Source organism: Peromyscus maniculatus, chromosome 11 (genome assembly GCF_049852395.1).
Source record: "Peromyscus maniculatus bairdii isolate BWxNUB_F1_BW_parent chromosome 11, HU_Pman_BW_mat_3.1, whole genome shotgun sequence".
Classification (NCBI taxonomy): Eukaryota; Metazoa; Chordata; class Mammalia; order Rodentia; family Cricetidae; genus Peromyscus; species Peromyscus maniculatus.
Window position 1 is genome coordinate 46,573,583 of NC_134862.1, and position 17,210 is coordinate 46,590,792.

At 44.3% G+C, this 17,210-nt stretch overlaps 1 protein-coding gene across 6 annotated transcripts in view; it reads right to left on the reverse strand.

Annotated features, from left to right (window-relative positions):
• Nr5a2 (nuclear receptor subfamily 5 group A member 2) overlaps positions 1 to 17,210 on the reverse strand; it is a 138,359-nt gene that overhangs the window by 34,814 nt on the left and 86,335 nt on the right. For all 6 annotated transcript variants that reach the window (XM_042258244.2, XM_042258245.2, XM_016000967.3 and 3 more), the window contains one exon: positions 14,633 to 14,780. In XM_042258244.2, coding sequence (XP_042114178.1) covers positions 14,633 to 14,780 — 148 coding nt within the window. The remainder of the gene's footprint in view (positions 1 to 14,632; positions 14,781 to 17,210) is intronic.

Genomic DNA, 17,210 nt, shown 5'->3' on the forward strand with positions numbered 1-17,210 from the left:
TAAAACATCCATACGCTGTAATTTCTAAAGTGCTTCTGTTTTTGCAGGGATCACACTCGTGACTCTATCCCCCCGGACTGGGAAACAGAACAGCTCTGGCTGAAAGCTGCCAGACTGCAGTGGGTAAAGAAAGGCAAGTTGCTGGGCCCATACTTGGCTTCCACTTTCAAGGGATGTCTAGAAGGATTTGATTTCCTCCAGGCTCCTAACTGGTCTACTTAGAATGAGTTACCCATCGTCGTAACTGACATATGTGGAGATTGCCTTGTAGTTTCCATAATTAATTAGCCAGAAAAACAGTTGGGAGTTGTGCAGAAAATCTGGCCTTTGGTATCCAAGGTGTGCAGAGCTCAGTTCTGTTCCTTACTGCCTGCGTGATTTTTACGTGGTTGTTGGACCTCTCTGCCTAAGGATAGATAGCATAGGAACAGAACTTACTGTGATGCTTATAAAGAACCAATGCATGCAAACTACACAACAGTGAGCCGCACAATCATAAACTACCACACCGACTAAGCAAACGTTGCTTTCTCATATGAATGGCATTCCGGGAATGATGCTTCAGGAAGGATGCTAGCTGCTTGAAATACAGAATGAGAACTGAGCTGGTACTCTAGAGCCGCGGGACCCATGAAACCCTTACAGTAGAAAATGATCAATGGAGCACTGTCAGAGAAGCAACATAAAGTCAGAGGAAGAAATGAGTGAAGGATGATTCTTATACCCACACAGCCGGGAGCCTAGATGCCACGGTCTGAAGTGTGATAGCTAAGGAAGCTGTCACTCAGGATGACTCCCAGGGTCACCGGTGAGAATAAATAGCCCACCTTCCTGTGTCCCACTTGCTCGGCTTCTTCTAGGTGGCAGGACCAAGATCTTGGAAGTTTATGTCTTTGACCATAAAAATATGAAAACAAGTTTGTTTGTTTATTGATTTAGTGGGGAGCATTGTCTCATGTACCCCAGGATGGTATTACAGAGTCGTGCCAGTGGGCCTGGCCTATAAATTCGTGTTCGACTCTCTACTCCTTACTCTCTGAGACTCTACTTAGTCCCTTGAATTGGAGGCTAGCAATCTGAGTAAGAGAGAAACTTTTGATGTTATTATTGGACAGCCATTGAACAGAAAACTGATGGGACAGTCTGCTGGCTGTGTAATTTTTGTTTTTGGTTTTTTTTTTTTTTTTTTTTTTTTGGCTTAAACTTTGTTCAAGAACAAAGCTAATTTTTCTAACAGGTTTTGATCCTCAAATTGTAACAATTCCTTTAAAAAATATAAATTATTTAGGGCTTTCTTTCTTAATAACACAGGCTTCCTAAGTGAAGCCTTCACTTTTTTTTTGCACTTGAGACTGGTAATTTCCATGTAATCTTAGAGACTATCCTATCCACCAGTAGATCTAGAGAACTGCAGCTGTCATAGGCCACTCAAGTGATCTGACGAGCATTTACATTTGTGGAAAACTGAAGGGCAGAGCTGAAGAATTGCCTGGTCTGCCTGTGTGCTGGCAGTTCATCACTGAGGCTCTGGCCCAAAGTGGGAAGAGGCTTAACTTTGCTATTTGAGTTAGGTTTGCTTTGGGGATAGATGGCAGGTGGAGGAGAAGGAAATGGCTGGAGTTTGCCTCATCTGACCAATTTCAGAATGTTAAAAGTTAGAATAACGCCTCTGGTTAGTGGATAGAATCGGTTAGAGTTGGGGCCTGGAACAAAGTTGGCAAACCAGCTCTGGGTGGGTGGTGGTGGCATGCACCTTTAATCCCAGTAAGAGAGAGAATGAGGCAGGTGGATCTGAGTTCAAGGCCAGGCTGGTTTACTGAGAGTTTCAGGACTACACAGAGAAGCCCTACCTTGAAAAACCAAAACAATAAAAAAACACACAAACACCAAACAGTGATGTTGGTAGGAGAAAGTACTTTTTTCATATATCTGTATACCAAAGATTACACCTAAAGAGGCATTTCCCAATAAGCAGCTTTCGCTTACAGACTTTCACTAATGGGAATACAGATACTTTAAGAAATAACTATTTGTTGACACGATTTCCAGACATTTTGCTAAATTCTTCATAACTAGTATTTAACCTTCATGATGCTTTATGTAGATCTGCATTGTTTTGAATTTACAAATATGGACACTGAGACTGTTCCCCAAAAATACTGCAGAAAAAAGAGTCCAAATTCAAGCCTGCACATCTTACCATCAAGCTACCTTCCCCCACTACCTTCCCCAACTGGTAAGAACTAGTTAAGAATGCCTCCCTTTCTTACTACCTCCTTAATGCATGATTCTTTCAGGGCCCAATCACAGGACTTGCCCGGATGTGGTACAGAGTGATGAAATAAGGCATAGAGTCAGTGACCCAACCTGGACCATGAGGCATCTTAGCTTTCTAGACATGTGGCCTTCAGCACGGTAGCTATGAACAGTCTGGAAAACAAATGCTATGTGATAGGCAAAACCCAAGGTTAAATGTAGAGGGCACTTGCTAAATAAAGCTCTACACAGCAAACACAGAGGTGGTGGTGGTTCCGAAGGTGGAGGGAAGAGGAGATGGAATTAGACCTTCACTGGGGCAAAGTTTCAAATCTGGTCCCTACAACAATGGACATGTATTTAACGATATGCCTACAATGATATAAGATGGTAAGTTTCACGTATAGATTTCACCACAAGTAAAAAAACAGAAACAAGCCTGCTAGGTTGTAGCTCAGAGACAGAGTGCTGGCCTAGTGTGTGCTCGGCTCTCAGCTGTGAAGACTGCTCAGCCGTGGCCATGAGAGAGCGCTTCAGTTCTCGGAGAAGCAACTGCCCTTGACCTATAATTGAGCCAGAAAAAAAAGCTGCCATGTATGTTTCTCAAATTTTTCAATGCACCTCCAAAAGCTGTTACGTATGTTCCTCAAATTTCTCAGGGAGAGGCAAGAAGACCAGGACTTTTGGGGCATCCTGGGATACATGAGACCTTGTCTTGAAAAAGAGGAAAAAAAGTTCCAAAAAGATTAAATTAAAATAAAAGGAACCTATGTGCACAGAGCGAAAGATGGAAAGAATACATATAAATTAAAAATATAGTTATTAGTAATACCGGTGTAAGAATTATTTCTTCTAGGATAAATATTGGAAAGAGAGGATTATTTCAGATGAGTGATCAATGCTTCTACATATAAACTCCATAGGACAAATGGCACACAACTGAAATGTCACTCACTCTTGATTAATTCGGGAGAACTACCCAGATCTGAACTCACTGTCACTCAGGTCACACTGGCCTATAGAGAAGGCACATGGTCCCTCATGGCCTCAGCAACGCTGGGAAAATCCAAGTGAGAATAAACATAGGAGAACTGATGTCTTCCAAAGATCTCAAGCACCAGACTATACAGAGCCCACAACTGAGTCCTGATGTAACAAACAATAGTGTTGTGGCATGCATAGTGCGGGAACATGCATTCTGTCCTTTTCTGAGAAGGTTGCCCATCACAAGGATGACATTTTTGGATCGTTAGCAAGCTGTGGCACATGCCTAGCCCCCGGTAAATAAATACAATGTAATCTAGGTTCTACACAAGAGCAGCCTTTCCCCTACTGCTGAAGTCCATTCTGTGCTCCTTTCCTGAGGTGGAGTTTGTTTCCAATCCTGACTCTACAGAGATGGGTTCAGGTCACATGGCCTCTGTCAGCCTCAAGGTCCTTGTCCTGATATGATCTGACAGCATCACAGGTTTCTTACGTTACAGGTTCTAAGCTCCTGTTCTAGAATTCCACCTGTCCAAACCTGAGACAGTAGATGCTCAAAATCCACATGGCTCAGGGATTGGTGAGCTCCCGGGGATGTCCTTTCTCAGTTTCCACAGCAAGAGAGCTGACAAAGGCCTTGTCACTAGCAGTACGTGGTGGGGTGGGACATGCCTTGGTTCAGTGGGAAAAAATACTTATTAGGAAGGGGCCGAAGGCGAGTGAACGGTGCAGATGACATGTGGACTTTGAACTATTTGCTTGGTTCGCCATGCCTTATTTGGAAGGGTGTCCCCAAGATCTGAAGAGCAGGTCTACAGCAGGTGAGGCTTTTTCTAGAAAAGCCATACACTGCCATATCTTTCACCGCCTAACATGATAAGTCTTGCAATGGCAGGCATTCAGTATAGCTTGTGGACTTCAGTGTTTCAAAATGATGAAATGTCCCTTACTTTCCTATTTGTTCTTGTCTCCTGGCGTGTATGGGGTCTGTCTGGAATTTAACCTCTTAACCAAACACTGTCAGGACACAAGTCTGGACTCCTATCAGTAGGATCCTATCAGTAAACCAAGAGGAAGGAAGCTTCATAGGTGAGCCACCGATTTGCCCCACTCTTTGCCCCCAGATGCTGGGGTCCGGGGCTCACTGGTGTGCTCCTCCATGATGACCCTGATGCCCACTCCGCACTTCTGCAGAGGACTGTGGTCTACACTTCCTCTGAGATGTGAGCAGAGCAGTTGGCATGACGAAGCAGGAGGAAAGGCCAGGAGCAAAGTGCTTTCTCCCTTTATTTGCCTTTCTGGTTAGGCTCAACCTGCCACGCCAAGTCTCTGAAGAAGCATCTCACTAAATAGCAGTAGTTAGCAAAATGACAGTATTGCACTAACAACTCAAATATACTAAATATTTTAAAGCATAATCTACTCAAAAATATGCTGAAATGAATGCTACTTGGCCAATTACATTCTTGTGCCAACAGATAACAAATAATAATCACTTCTTCAGTGGCGGTAAATACATATTGATTAAGCTCAAGCTTAGAACTCCAAAATGAATTATATCTGGTCATGGCTAAACTGCTTTGCTCACTGAGAGGGAAATTAAAAAACAAACAAAAAACCCCACACACAACACCTATTATACTACATTCAATTAAAGCAAGCATCAGCTTTATGTACCATTATTTGCCTCTGCCAAAGCTCTATGGTATAAATATTGAACTGTGGCATCTCCTGAATGCTAATCAATCCGTTCTGAATTTCAAATGATTACATAAATTTTAGGAAGTGCTTGTTTTGCTGGCATTCCCTCAGCTGCAGATACCTCAACAGGGCGACAGTATGAAGATATGCACGGCCATTTGACAAGTATCTAAGTGAGTGTTTTACTAAATTAGAATATCATAGCGGAAGAGGTAAAAAAAAAAAAACTGAGCCTGCCTGTTAATTGCACAGTGAACCTAGGGATATTTCCTTTGCTTATCTGACTTCACGAGAAACGATGTGACCGATGCATGTGGGGCAAGACGTGAGATGAACGGACACCATCACTGGACTCAGTGGGCCAGTTGTCAATGGCCAGTATGTTTCGGTAGGATTTAGAGGAAGGTCTTGATACGGCAAACAGCAGGCCAGCCTGTGAAAGGGCAGCCACCTACCACAGACTGGGAAGATTCAAAGACCTTTTAACAGGTTTCATGAAACAAGTAGCTTGTCTTAATATTCAGCCTTAAACTGCATGCAGTGCCAAAGTAGATCTCTACTAGTTTTCACCCCTTTGAAAACGTGTGTGTGTGTGTGTGTGTGTGTGTGTGTGTGTGTGTGTGTGTGTGTGTGTGTGTGTGAGAGAGAGAGAGAGAGAGAGAGAGAGAGAGAGAGAGAGAGAGAGAGAGAGAGAGAGATCGATCATTTCTCTCTTTCCACCAAATGGGTGCTAGGGAATCGAACTCAGGTCATCAGACTTGGTGGCAGATACCTTCACCGGCCGAGCCATCCATCCAGCTACCCCTTGAACATTCTTACAGCACTTCTGGAGCAAACCCTCAACAAAGGATGAGAGCAGGACTGTTCCTGTCCTGTCTGGATCCGCCTTCCAGCTAAGGGTCCCCTCGGTGTCCCCTCCTTGGCTTTACAGATGGAAGGAATCATGTCTTTTGCATGAGAACTGCAAACACGGCTCCTGATCAATGGGATCAAAGTCCCCGGATGGACTGGTGCCTCGTTCACTGACTGATTTGGTGTTGCTAGCGAGCAAAGGGGAAATTGGTTCTTTCCGCTGCTTTTGTTGCCCTCCTTAAGACAAAGATGGGGACACTTTGCTCGATAACAGAGAAAGGACTCCTCCCAAACCCAACAAAATGTGGGGCGGTCCTCTTCTAGAGGGGTTCATGAGAGAAGTTACTCTTCTTGTAACCCCTGGGCACTTCCTTCTCCAACAATGTGTATAAGATGCCCGGAAGGTATAACATGCCCGGAAGCTGATCCCCATGCTGAGCAGAGAAGCATCAAGACACCACATGACTGGGGCCCTACATGTCCCTCCTGGGACCTTGCAACTCCGGAAGATCAGGCCAGAGCCATGCTTCCTCTGCCAACCAGACAACCCATGACTGGCCAGTCACCAGGCGGCCCGCCAAGCTCTTTCCTCTCGGATTTACACTCCAGTGTCTTGCTGACATCTGGGCTTGAATTAGCTCATGGCATTGCAGTTGAAGCCGCCAGAGTGCACCTGTAACTGTACACGATGAGCCCTGGCCTAGGAGGAGCCAGCCACTGTGAAAACACTGTGGGCATTGAAGACTTTCTCACCCAGGAGCTCTTGGCAGCCTGGGAAGTAACTTCATCGTTTCCCTATGGCATGAATGGGAGGAGTCCTGGCTTAAACATAAGAAGCACAGGCAAGCAAAAAGGAGGACCGACTGACAGCCCAAAAATGACCGGAACCTTTCTAAACCACATTTAATGATCAAAAGTTTACTCTTCAGTAAGTCCCTGCTGTGTCTGATGAGAGGGGAGATTAATAAATAGTTACATCGGCCATTTATAAAGTCTTCCCTTTCCAAGCGAAACAGGCATCCGCAGCAGCAGCACACACTCCCGCCAAGGTAGGCTGTATGGCATTCTTTGACTCTTTGCACAAAGGCCCTGACTGGCTTAGGCTCAAGAGGCCAGCCAGTGCCCACCCCTCACCCCACCCCTACCCCCCATGTCGCTGTGATTCACAGCCTGCAAAAAGCTCTCACAGCGCCTTTTCACCGGACCCTGCTATCGAGAAGACACATGGTACATAGAGAAAAAGGTGACCTGAGTGAGCCAAGCACAATGTGGAAGCCTCAGAGGCCGAAACTCAAACAAACACACACACACACACACACACACACACACACACACACACACACACACACACACACACACACAGAGGAAAATGAAGACTATTGAAAACTAACCAAAGGCTAAATCGCACACACTGTTCAGACAGTAAACACTGTGATGTTATTTACTAATAATACAACGTCAACAGCATGTTGCATGGTAAGAGTTAGCACTAAACTCCTTGGTATAGTTGTTAGTAGCCTCTCTCTTGAAGACAGAATCCCCAGGTTCAGTCAACTAATGCTTATCACCAAAGGGTTTCATCCATCCGAGCATAAGATCTATGACAGAGGTAGCAAATTTATATGGAGTAGGTCCCTGCTGGTCTCCAAGGATTTTCTTCTAGACCACACTTTTTAATTAACTGTCCTGCTTTTATTTTGCCCATATAAATCTCATCAGTACATGTAGGCAGTGGTGATGAGTTCCAATATCTCTAAAGAGGCCGGGTGCACAGAGCATTCATTGGCACCACGCGAAAACATGGAGTAAATCATCTAGTGTTCTTTCTTTACATTCAAAACCAGAGTACAGTGTTCACTCAGGTCCCTTTCTCCTGTAAAGTAGACGTTAACTTAGCTGGGTGTGCTTTTAATGCTAGTACCTGGGAGGCAGAGGCAGGTGGATCTCTAAGTTTGAGGCTAGCCTTGTCTACAGAGGGAGTTGTAGGACAGCCAGAGCTACATAGTGAGACCCTGTTTCAAAAGAACAAAAATCTTTAATCTCAGCACTTGGGAAGCAGAGGCAGGAGGATCTCTGAGTTCAAGGCCAGCCTGGCCAACAGAGGGAGTTCCAGGACAACCAGGGCTACACAGAGAAACCCTGTCTGGGGAGAGGGGGCTAGAGAAAGAAAGAAGAAGAAAAAAAAAACCAACAACAACAACAACAACAACAAAAAAAAACCCCAAAAAACCAAAAAGTACATGGAAAGACACTAAATTATGGACTCATGTGACGCTATTTTCTCTTAACAGCACTGACGGTGTTCAAGACCTTTCCTTTCTTGTGTGGCTCATTGTGGTATTTCATTCTCCTAATGCTGTCATGCTGATGATTCCAGAGTTTTCTTCTTAAAGGGACTCTCTTTAGTCTCCGTCACTTTCCTTATAATAACTATATTCATAATGTAAAAACATATCTTTATTTCCTAAAAGGAAACATGCCAAATCTTCTAGTATTTCTCCAGGGGCTCGACCTTCTAGGCTATCTATCTCCAAAGCTTGTGTTTCTGCTTTGTTAATTATATTTTTAACTATTATCTCATTTCCCATTGCATTTTTTTTTCAAATGCAGAGTTTGGGAGGAAAGGCAATAAATATTGATTAAACCCCCCTATCTGTCATATAGAGTACAGAAGCAAAACATACACTATGTATGACTTTTCAGCGCACTGACCGGGTAGATAAGAGGTCTGGGCGTCACCATACAGCAGCCTTTGTCTGCTCTGGACCGGAGCAGTTCAAAGGAGCCACAGCAGACAAGGTAAAAAAAAACAAAAAAAAAATGCTCTGCTCGCCTTACAATGCCTCAGGTTTGTTTTTCTTAAAGACCCTTCACTATCTCAAGGTTCATTTTTGATCAAGTCCTACCAAATTTATTCTCTGATCCTACAGAGACTGGATCCGGTGAGTACTCCCTTCAAGATAAAGGATCAGTGTTCAGAAGCATCAGAACAGACCTGGGCTGGGGCAAACGGTTCTCGCCTGGGGCCCTTTGCACGTCCGTCGATGGTCCACAGAGAGGACTCTGGTGAAGGCAGCTACAGTACTGTAACTTTTCTACACGGACCCTTTCTGTCATTCCCAGAGACAACCAAACCCATCTTGTCTAGGGTCGTTGCCGCCATGGGATGACTCTTAGGTGGTGTGTGATGGATAGTCAGGTACCATAGTCAACGACGGGAATTTGGGATGAAGTGAAGAGCGAGAATGGATGAGTAAAGACAGGATGTTCTCATCCATTTTACCGGATGTAGCATTCCATCAGCACCAGGGAGGAACCACAGAGATTCCTTCCCTACTGTTGGCTACCCTGGCCTGAAAGTCGCTCCTTGGAACAGATGTCCACAAAGTCCCAGATTTTAGCCATCAATATTCCTTTCAATCTTTCTGCAAGTTAGATGTCCAAAAGAGCTGGTCAATAACATCTCCTCTCATAAACTGAGAAAATGGAAACTAATAGAAGAAAGAGTTGAATTTTCAAGATAGGTTTGTGTGATATGCAGCCTTTTGGCTAAACTATTACTTTGATAAAGGCTTTGAGTTTCAAACAAAATATGTCTATTTATTCATGTTGTTTATCAGTAAACATTTTATAGGTCCCTATTGTGTCCTTGAAGTCTGTATGTAAAGCAAACATTTAGAAGGATTTTAACGTCAATGGAGGCTCCACTTACAGAGCCGGACTCTACCACACGGAAGCATCTGAAAAGCAGGCCTATCCCTTTTGTGGGCTACTCTGTACTTAAGACTTGGGACAACAATTAGCCACTGCTTAGATCTGGCTATTTCCCCTCAAGGAAAACAACTGTTAATGGGAGATAAAGAAATATCACAAGGACTTGGAGAACTAACACCTGATCAGAGAACAGGGTGAGAAACCAGAGGTACTCACTCAGGGAGATGAAATACAACAGGCTACTAGGTCTTTCTTTTTCCCCCTGGGATACGGCAAAGGCTCAGCAGCAGCCCGCCATCCGGTCTCCAGGCTAAGAAAATCTCTGAGCCAAAGTAGCATGTTAGCTGGAACATTTCAGTGACTTGTTGCACCGGGCACTTAAACCACATTAATATTCCTCACGGACTCTAACGTGGATGACATTACTCAGGATCCTTAAAAGGCAACCAAGCGCTCTCCAGCTGTCCCCTCATTTTCAGACTACAGTCTGTGGGAATCTTCCTCATCTCAGCCGTGTCCCTAATGACGGGGAGGATGAAACACTCCACTTCTCCCTCTGTGACAGTTACTTCTGCACTGAGGGCACACAGGAAGTGTTAACAACCACTTTAACTCTTTGTAGTGGGAGTATAAGCTGGTTAAATAAATGCGAAAATAACTAGACAACTCACGACGCCTATTTGCTATAAGAATATCAATGGGCACAAATCACATGGTTGGGCAACAAAATGTGATAGTTTGGTAATTTAGCAGATGTATATTTTGAGATTAGGTCTCATATATCCCAGGCTGACTTTGATATGTAGCCGAGAATGACCTTGAACAGCTGACTTTGCCTTCCTAGTGCTGCTGGGATCACAGGTGTTTTTTTTTTTTTTTTTTTACCATAACTAGGTCACGTGGCACTGGGGATCGAACCCTGGGGCCTTGCGCACTGTCCAGGGCCACTTTAGCAGAATTTAAGGAACACATAACAAGTAGTGGTGATTGGTCTTTACGGTCGAGCATAGGTCACATACAAAAAGATACTGAGAGACTTGGTAGTTTCCATTTGTACTTCCTTTCTTGACCAGCTAAACCAACCAGAGTGTGTCTCTTTGTGGATTCAACCAGTAGCTCTGAGAACTTTTAGTCAAGTGTGCTTTTTCATTTAGTCCAGGCATTTCGTGAGTGACTAGTAAGAGGGGGTGACTGTTCCTGGAACCTGCTTTGACTAATCTTGTCAACTACTGTTCCTCCAGACTTTCCTGGCTAAGTACCAAAAAATGAGGTCCTCGGGGGCCCTCAGGGGTCTGTCCCGGCTTGGCAACCTCTCCTTGGTTCATGTCTTGACTCTCTTTCAGACCCCCGTGAAATCGGAAAATCACTATTTTCCATGCTGTTACCACAGAATCACATGATACCAGCTGGCCAGCCTGCTGTCACACTACAGACCCCGGCTGTGCTTCCCAGGTGCCTTCAGAATGAGTCATGGCATCTCCTATTCCACTCCATCCCCAGGGATGCCTCAGAATTGCTAGGTGGACCAAGGCCGGTCCCATCCTTCTAAGGCCAGGCTATCTATCGCCTACCCTTCCAGCCTGTCTCCTGCTTCGCCCCTCCCTGTTCCTTCAACTCATCTTACCTTTGAACTTCAGAATGGCTCTTTTGGCTCAAAGGGCTGTACCTGCTTGAGATCACACTCCATCTTCTCTCACTGACTCTCTCGTGAGAATGAGGATGCAACCACCTCTCAACACAGCCTCCGGCCTTCATCTACTCTACCACGGCCTCCACGTTTGTCAGGATGAGTGAGGGGCAATGCTGAGCAGTGTTGTAGGATATTGTTTATGTGTGGAACATTTGCTTTAATGATGCATAGATGTGTTGCATTCTTTTTATGTTGCATTTGTTTAACTGTGAAGCTGTGTTACTGTGCCTGTCTCAAACACCCGATGCTCTAATAAAGAGCTGAAGGGCCGATAGCAAGGCAGGAGAGAAAGGATAGGCAGGGCTGGCAGGCAGAGAGAATATATAGGAGAAATCTGGGAGGAACAAGAAGAAAGGTCAAGGAACGAGAGAGGAAGGAGGAGGCCTTCAGGGGCCAACCACCCAGCCACACAGTCAGCCACGGAGTAAGAGTGAAAGTAAGATAGAAAGAAGAAAAGAAAAAAGCCCAGAGGCAAAAGGTAGATGGGATCATTTAAAGTTAAGAAAAGCTGGCAAGAAACAAGCAAAGCTAAGACCGGGCATTTATAAATAAGAATAAGCCTCTGTGTGATGTATTTGGGAGCTGGGTGGCACCCCGCCCAAAAAGAGCAAAAACAACCAACAACAGATTTCCTTCTCAGTCACAGATGCAACAGTTCCTTACTTGGGATCTAAAGTTCATTAGCTATATAACTCAATGGAATTGGAGAGAAAGATAGATTATCTATTGTTTCCTTGGGGGAAAAAATTAATGAAGAAAGGTTTCCACTCATAAATTGGAAACCACCTGAATTATAATACTGCTAATTACATTTTTACTACTTCTTTAAAAATGAACTCTTGACCTAAACTTATTAGACCTGGGATCAAAAGGCCTTCATTTCCCTTCCTTCCTCAGGCAGTAAGTAGACAAGTGTCTAGCAGATAACTTTGCTGGCTCTTCCTCAGTGCTGGGTACTTCCCTAGCAGCCACTGAACAAGGAAGTGTTCAGAGGATCATTTGTAAGGGTCAAAGGTCGAAGGTGGTTAAGATCGACCTGCCTCCTCGGGACTGGCAGAGAATACAGACAGCAATTTGGAGAACCATGAAGGTAAGATAAAAGTAATGAAAACCAGGGCTGGAGAGGTGGTTCAGTGGTTAAGAGCACTTGTCCCGAGGACCTGGGATGCAATTCCCAGCACCCACAGGACAGCTCACAATCAGCTGTAACTCCAGTTCCAGAGGACTGGATGCTCTCTGATGACCTCCCTGGGCATCAGGCCTGCACCCGTGCACATACATACATGTAGGCAGAACACTTAGGAGACAAAATAAACAGATGTAAAAAAAAGGTTTAAGTCAGGAGAACTAAAGATAATTCATGTTTTTTTTTTGTTTTTGTTTGTTTGTTTTGTTTATTTGAGACAAATTTTTTTCTATGTAGCCTTAACTGTTCTGGAACTCACTCTGTAAACCAGAGGCTGGCCTTGATTTCACAGAGATCCTCCTGCCTCTACCTCCAAAAGTGCTGGGATTAAAAGTACGTGCCACATACATCTTCACATGTAATCTCGTTCTCCTCATTCAAAATACCACTGAGTTGAGATCTTAATATTCTGCCAGGAAGAAGCTGTAAATCACTCACATACACATGCCCATATTCCCCACCAGTTGTAAACACCAAGATCTTGGCATAAACCAGAATAATCTGTAAGGTCACAGCAAGCAGGCCTGTGTTAGCTTATGCTTGGTGATCCACACTCTGTTCTCAAATAATAGACTCAGACTTCCTTGAATAGAACTTTCCCGTTTGTTGTGGTTGATGGAGAAACCACTTAGGGCCCATTCCTGGCACTGTCAACCTTTGAACACACCATCTAAAAAACACTGTTGTCTTTTTACATTGACACTGACATTTCTTTTTGCTGTATTCCTCACACTTTAAAAAAAAAAAAGCCAAAAACAAAAAAAAAAAAAAAAAAAGAAAAAGAAAAATGCTCTTTTTCTTTTCAGCGTGGACTACATGAGAAAAATGAAGTCTGGCCCTAAGACTTCAGGCCACCCCTTTATTAGCAACAGTTGTATGGCGCTGTCAGGAGGAATTCTGAAACCAAGGGGCCCCATTTGGAGGGCAGACACATCTGTTCCACTCGGGAGTTTGTTTTATTGTTTTATTTCTTCGGATATGAATTCACAACTATCCTATAACTGAAGACTAAAGAAAAAACATATGTTGGTAAATCTGATTTCTGTCATTATTTTCGGTCAAGGGAAGTTGCCTCCCTCAGCCTTCTGCCAATGAGGAATGAATGGACTTGGCAAAAAGTTTATTTAAGTTGGCTTTGTTAGGCCAACAAAATACAGAAATCAAGTAAGGGACAGGCAGAGAAATCTGTTCCTTTGAAGTCAATAAAAATCCATCTCCTTAATCCTTTTTTTATTCCAAGCAGGGGCGATTTTTCTCAACTGGCTCACTGAGAACCTTGATTTAGCTAATCTATCTTCCTTAGTTATCTTTCTCCTCCAGACCCTTGTGAAAGAAGCATCTTTCCCCTTGACAACCACTATCCTTTATACATGCAGAGTGGCGCATCTTGTTATAAACATTCTTCAGCTAATCCTGATAGAAATGGAAAAAGCAGGCTTTTAATTATTACCCCATTTCAGAAGGCTAAAAGCAGCAGAAGTTAGAAGGCAGGACAGGAAAAAAAATTCAAATACAAATGGCAGGAAGATGCCTCCAATTTGGTCAAGTGACTCCTTCCTACGTCTCCGCTGTGGCCTCTGTCATGCTATCTGTCCACTGCTCTCCTGTCCACCAGAGAGGAAACTGAAGCACTCCAACTGATCAACTCCTGTTCTCCACCCCAACCCGTGTGCTGGAGGGCTAAGAATCGTGTAGAAATCCTCGTGAAAGCATGTCCATGTCTGCTGTGGGATGTTCTGTATGTTACGTGTATTGCTCTGATTGGGTAATAAATAAAACACTGATTGGCCAGTAGCCAGGCAGGAAGTATAGGCGGGACAAAGAGAAGAGAACTGGGGGAAGTGGGAAGCTGAGGAGAGAGACGCTGCCAGCCACTGCCATGACAAGCAACATGTAAAGATACTGGTAAGCCACAAGCCATGTGGCAACTTATAGGTTAGTAGAAATGGGTTAATTTAAGATATAAGAACAGTTAGCAAGAAGCTTGCCATGGCCATACAGTTTGTAAGCAATATAAGTCTATGTGTGTTTATTTGGTTGGGTCTAAGCAGCTGTGGGACTGGCGGGTGATAGAGATTTGTCCTGACTGTGGGCCAGGAAGGACTGGAGAAAACTCTAGCTACACACGTCTAAAGATTTCATTTCCCGGAAGGGACTGCATTATCTTTGTAGCACCAAGACACCTAGTACTGGGCATTTGTGAATAGTGTTTCGTTGAATGAACTATGAGAAAAAAAAACTTTACTTACCTAAGCTGAACAGCACTAGGAACTTCAGACATACAAACTCTCGATGATCAAACTGTAGAGAACGAAGTCTCAGGATTAGCTCCTGTGAATGACTCAGGAGGTTAGTGAGTGTGACTCCGGCTTGTGAGGCTATGCTGGAGTAGTCGACCTGCAATGACAGAGTCACAGCTGTGACAACCAACAGGGCTAGCAACACAGAGTTCCCTGGAGATGACTAAGAACTGTGGGGAAAATCTGGTTGTGGTATAGAGCTCTAACACAGAGGGAGGCCACAGGCCAGTCCGATGGAGGCACATTCCTCAAGCACATTCCATTTCTTACAGGTGACTCAAGCTGATAGCAACCTACCAGCACAACTAGGGAGAGCTTCGCTCTAGAAAGCAGTTTTGGAGATACTTTCTGCAAAACGTATCACAATTATTCTGATAAAAATCCAAACATGTCGATGACTTTCATAGGGACTAGTTTTTCACTGCCTACATTTTACAAGTGCCTATTCCTGCTTTTCTGCAGTTAAAAATATGTCCATGCAATTATTTTTATTTCTCAAGTATAATGTCAAAGAAAAATATACTACCCGCAAAATGAGCCACATAATAATTCTACATGTACACAACAACATTAACCAATACATGAGGACAATAATGGTGGAGATACATCTTAGCTGGCATTGTGAAACATCTTAATACAATCATGGGGCAAGACTGCTTTGCTTGCAGGGGATTAAAGTATTGAAGTGTGGTGAGCTTCACTATGTGGCCCAAGCTGGCCTTGAACTCATCACCCTCCTGCTTTACCCTTCCCAGTGCAGTGTCTTCGTGCTCGACTCAAACTATTTATCAGCTCTGCCACCCTCCTTAGAAGCTGACATGAAGCTGTTAGTTTGAGATGATTACATTAGATTCTATCAGATTGATTACCACCACCACCCCTTGACGCATGTCCTAATTTTTATGCAGAATAATTTCTTGATCTGGAAAACAACCCCCCCAAAGTCTTATTTCTTTTTTTCATTTTGTAAAACGCGTCAAGAGGCACCCATCTCCGGTATTCACAGGGACATAAGAAGTTCAATTTATAATAACGAGAGGTTAGCGTGGCTGTCCACGGTAGTCCTGGCTTTGCTCCCCAATTCACAGCCTGGGAAGACCCACTTGGTACCTGGCATTCCCAGCTCTGCTTTTCTGGAGAGATTTCAAGCAACCAGACACTCTTTTAGGTGCTTTTAATTTCTGCAGGAGCAGCAGATTTGTCTGCGAGGCAAGTCCTCGTCTGCCACTCACCCAGAGCAGACTGTATTAAATTTTTATATTTATTGACATTTCATTACCATAATTGACTGCGCTTGCTTCGCTAGGAGAAGGCACAGGGCTGCCTCCTACGCAGGAGAACTAGTCCCTTGAGAGGAATTTGCAATTAAAAACAAGGCAGAATGGATTTTTTTTTTATTGTGTAAATATGATGAGTTGAATTTTCAGCTTTAACTAGAGAATACTGGGTGTAAAGAAATCTTTTTCAAGAGTAGGAAAATTATGAGTCAGTGGAAAGATGACCCCCCCACCTACCCCAAAAGGTGTCAATCAGCTCACAGAGAGTCAACTGCGCATGAAAAAGCCACCACTGAGGTGCAGTCCAGGAAAGCGCCTGCTTTACCATCCAACTGCTCTGCATACACCCCTGGGCTGGCATCCACCCATACAATTTAAATGTCGAACATTCTATGAGCTCCTTCAGGTTCTGTTTCGGGGATGTGTGGAAGGGTCAGTCTGCTGGCAGCAGGAACTCTGGGCCAGGAGACCAACAGGGGGAACTGGACAGGGCACAGCAGGGGAACCTCAGGCTTGAGAGTGACGTCCAGTCAGCCCTTTGCCACTTCTCTGAAACTGGAACTTTCCACATCAAGAAAGACCTTATTTCAAAGGGTAGGTGTGACAGCACCATACACTTGTAACCCCACCACTCACACCCTAGGGAAGAGTTTATTTGGCGTACAGGTTACAGTCCGTCATAGAGGGAAAGCCAGGGCAGGAACCGAAGCAGAGACCTTGAAGGGACACTGCCATTGACTCACAAAGCTCGCTACCACAACCCAGGACCACCGGATGAGGGGTGGCACTGCCCACAGTGATCTTGGCTCTTCTCTATCAATCATCAATCAAAAAAAAAATACCCCAGCCCAATGAGAGGTGGGTCTAGATTGTGTCGCGTGGACAAAACCTAACCTGCCATGATTAGGGAGCAGAGACAGGAAGACTGCCGCTCGATTGGGGCCAGCCTGAACTGTACAGTGAGTTCTAGACCAACCAGGCCCACTTAACCAGACAGCAAAGCTCCACAGTCAAACAAAGGGCAATGCCAGCAAGTTCGCTACTGGTACAACACAGGCTGAACATCCTAAACACAAAACCCAGATGGGTATTCAGGTCTGGTGGCTCATATCCTTAACCTCAGCACTCATTTGAAGGCTAGCTCAAGGCCAGCCTTGGCTACTTATCAAAGTTGAGACCACTCTGGGTTACATGAGACTCTGGCTCAAAAAACAAAAACAAGGAAAGGAAAGGAAAGGAAAGGAAAGGAA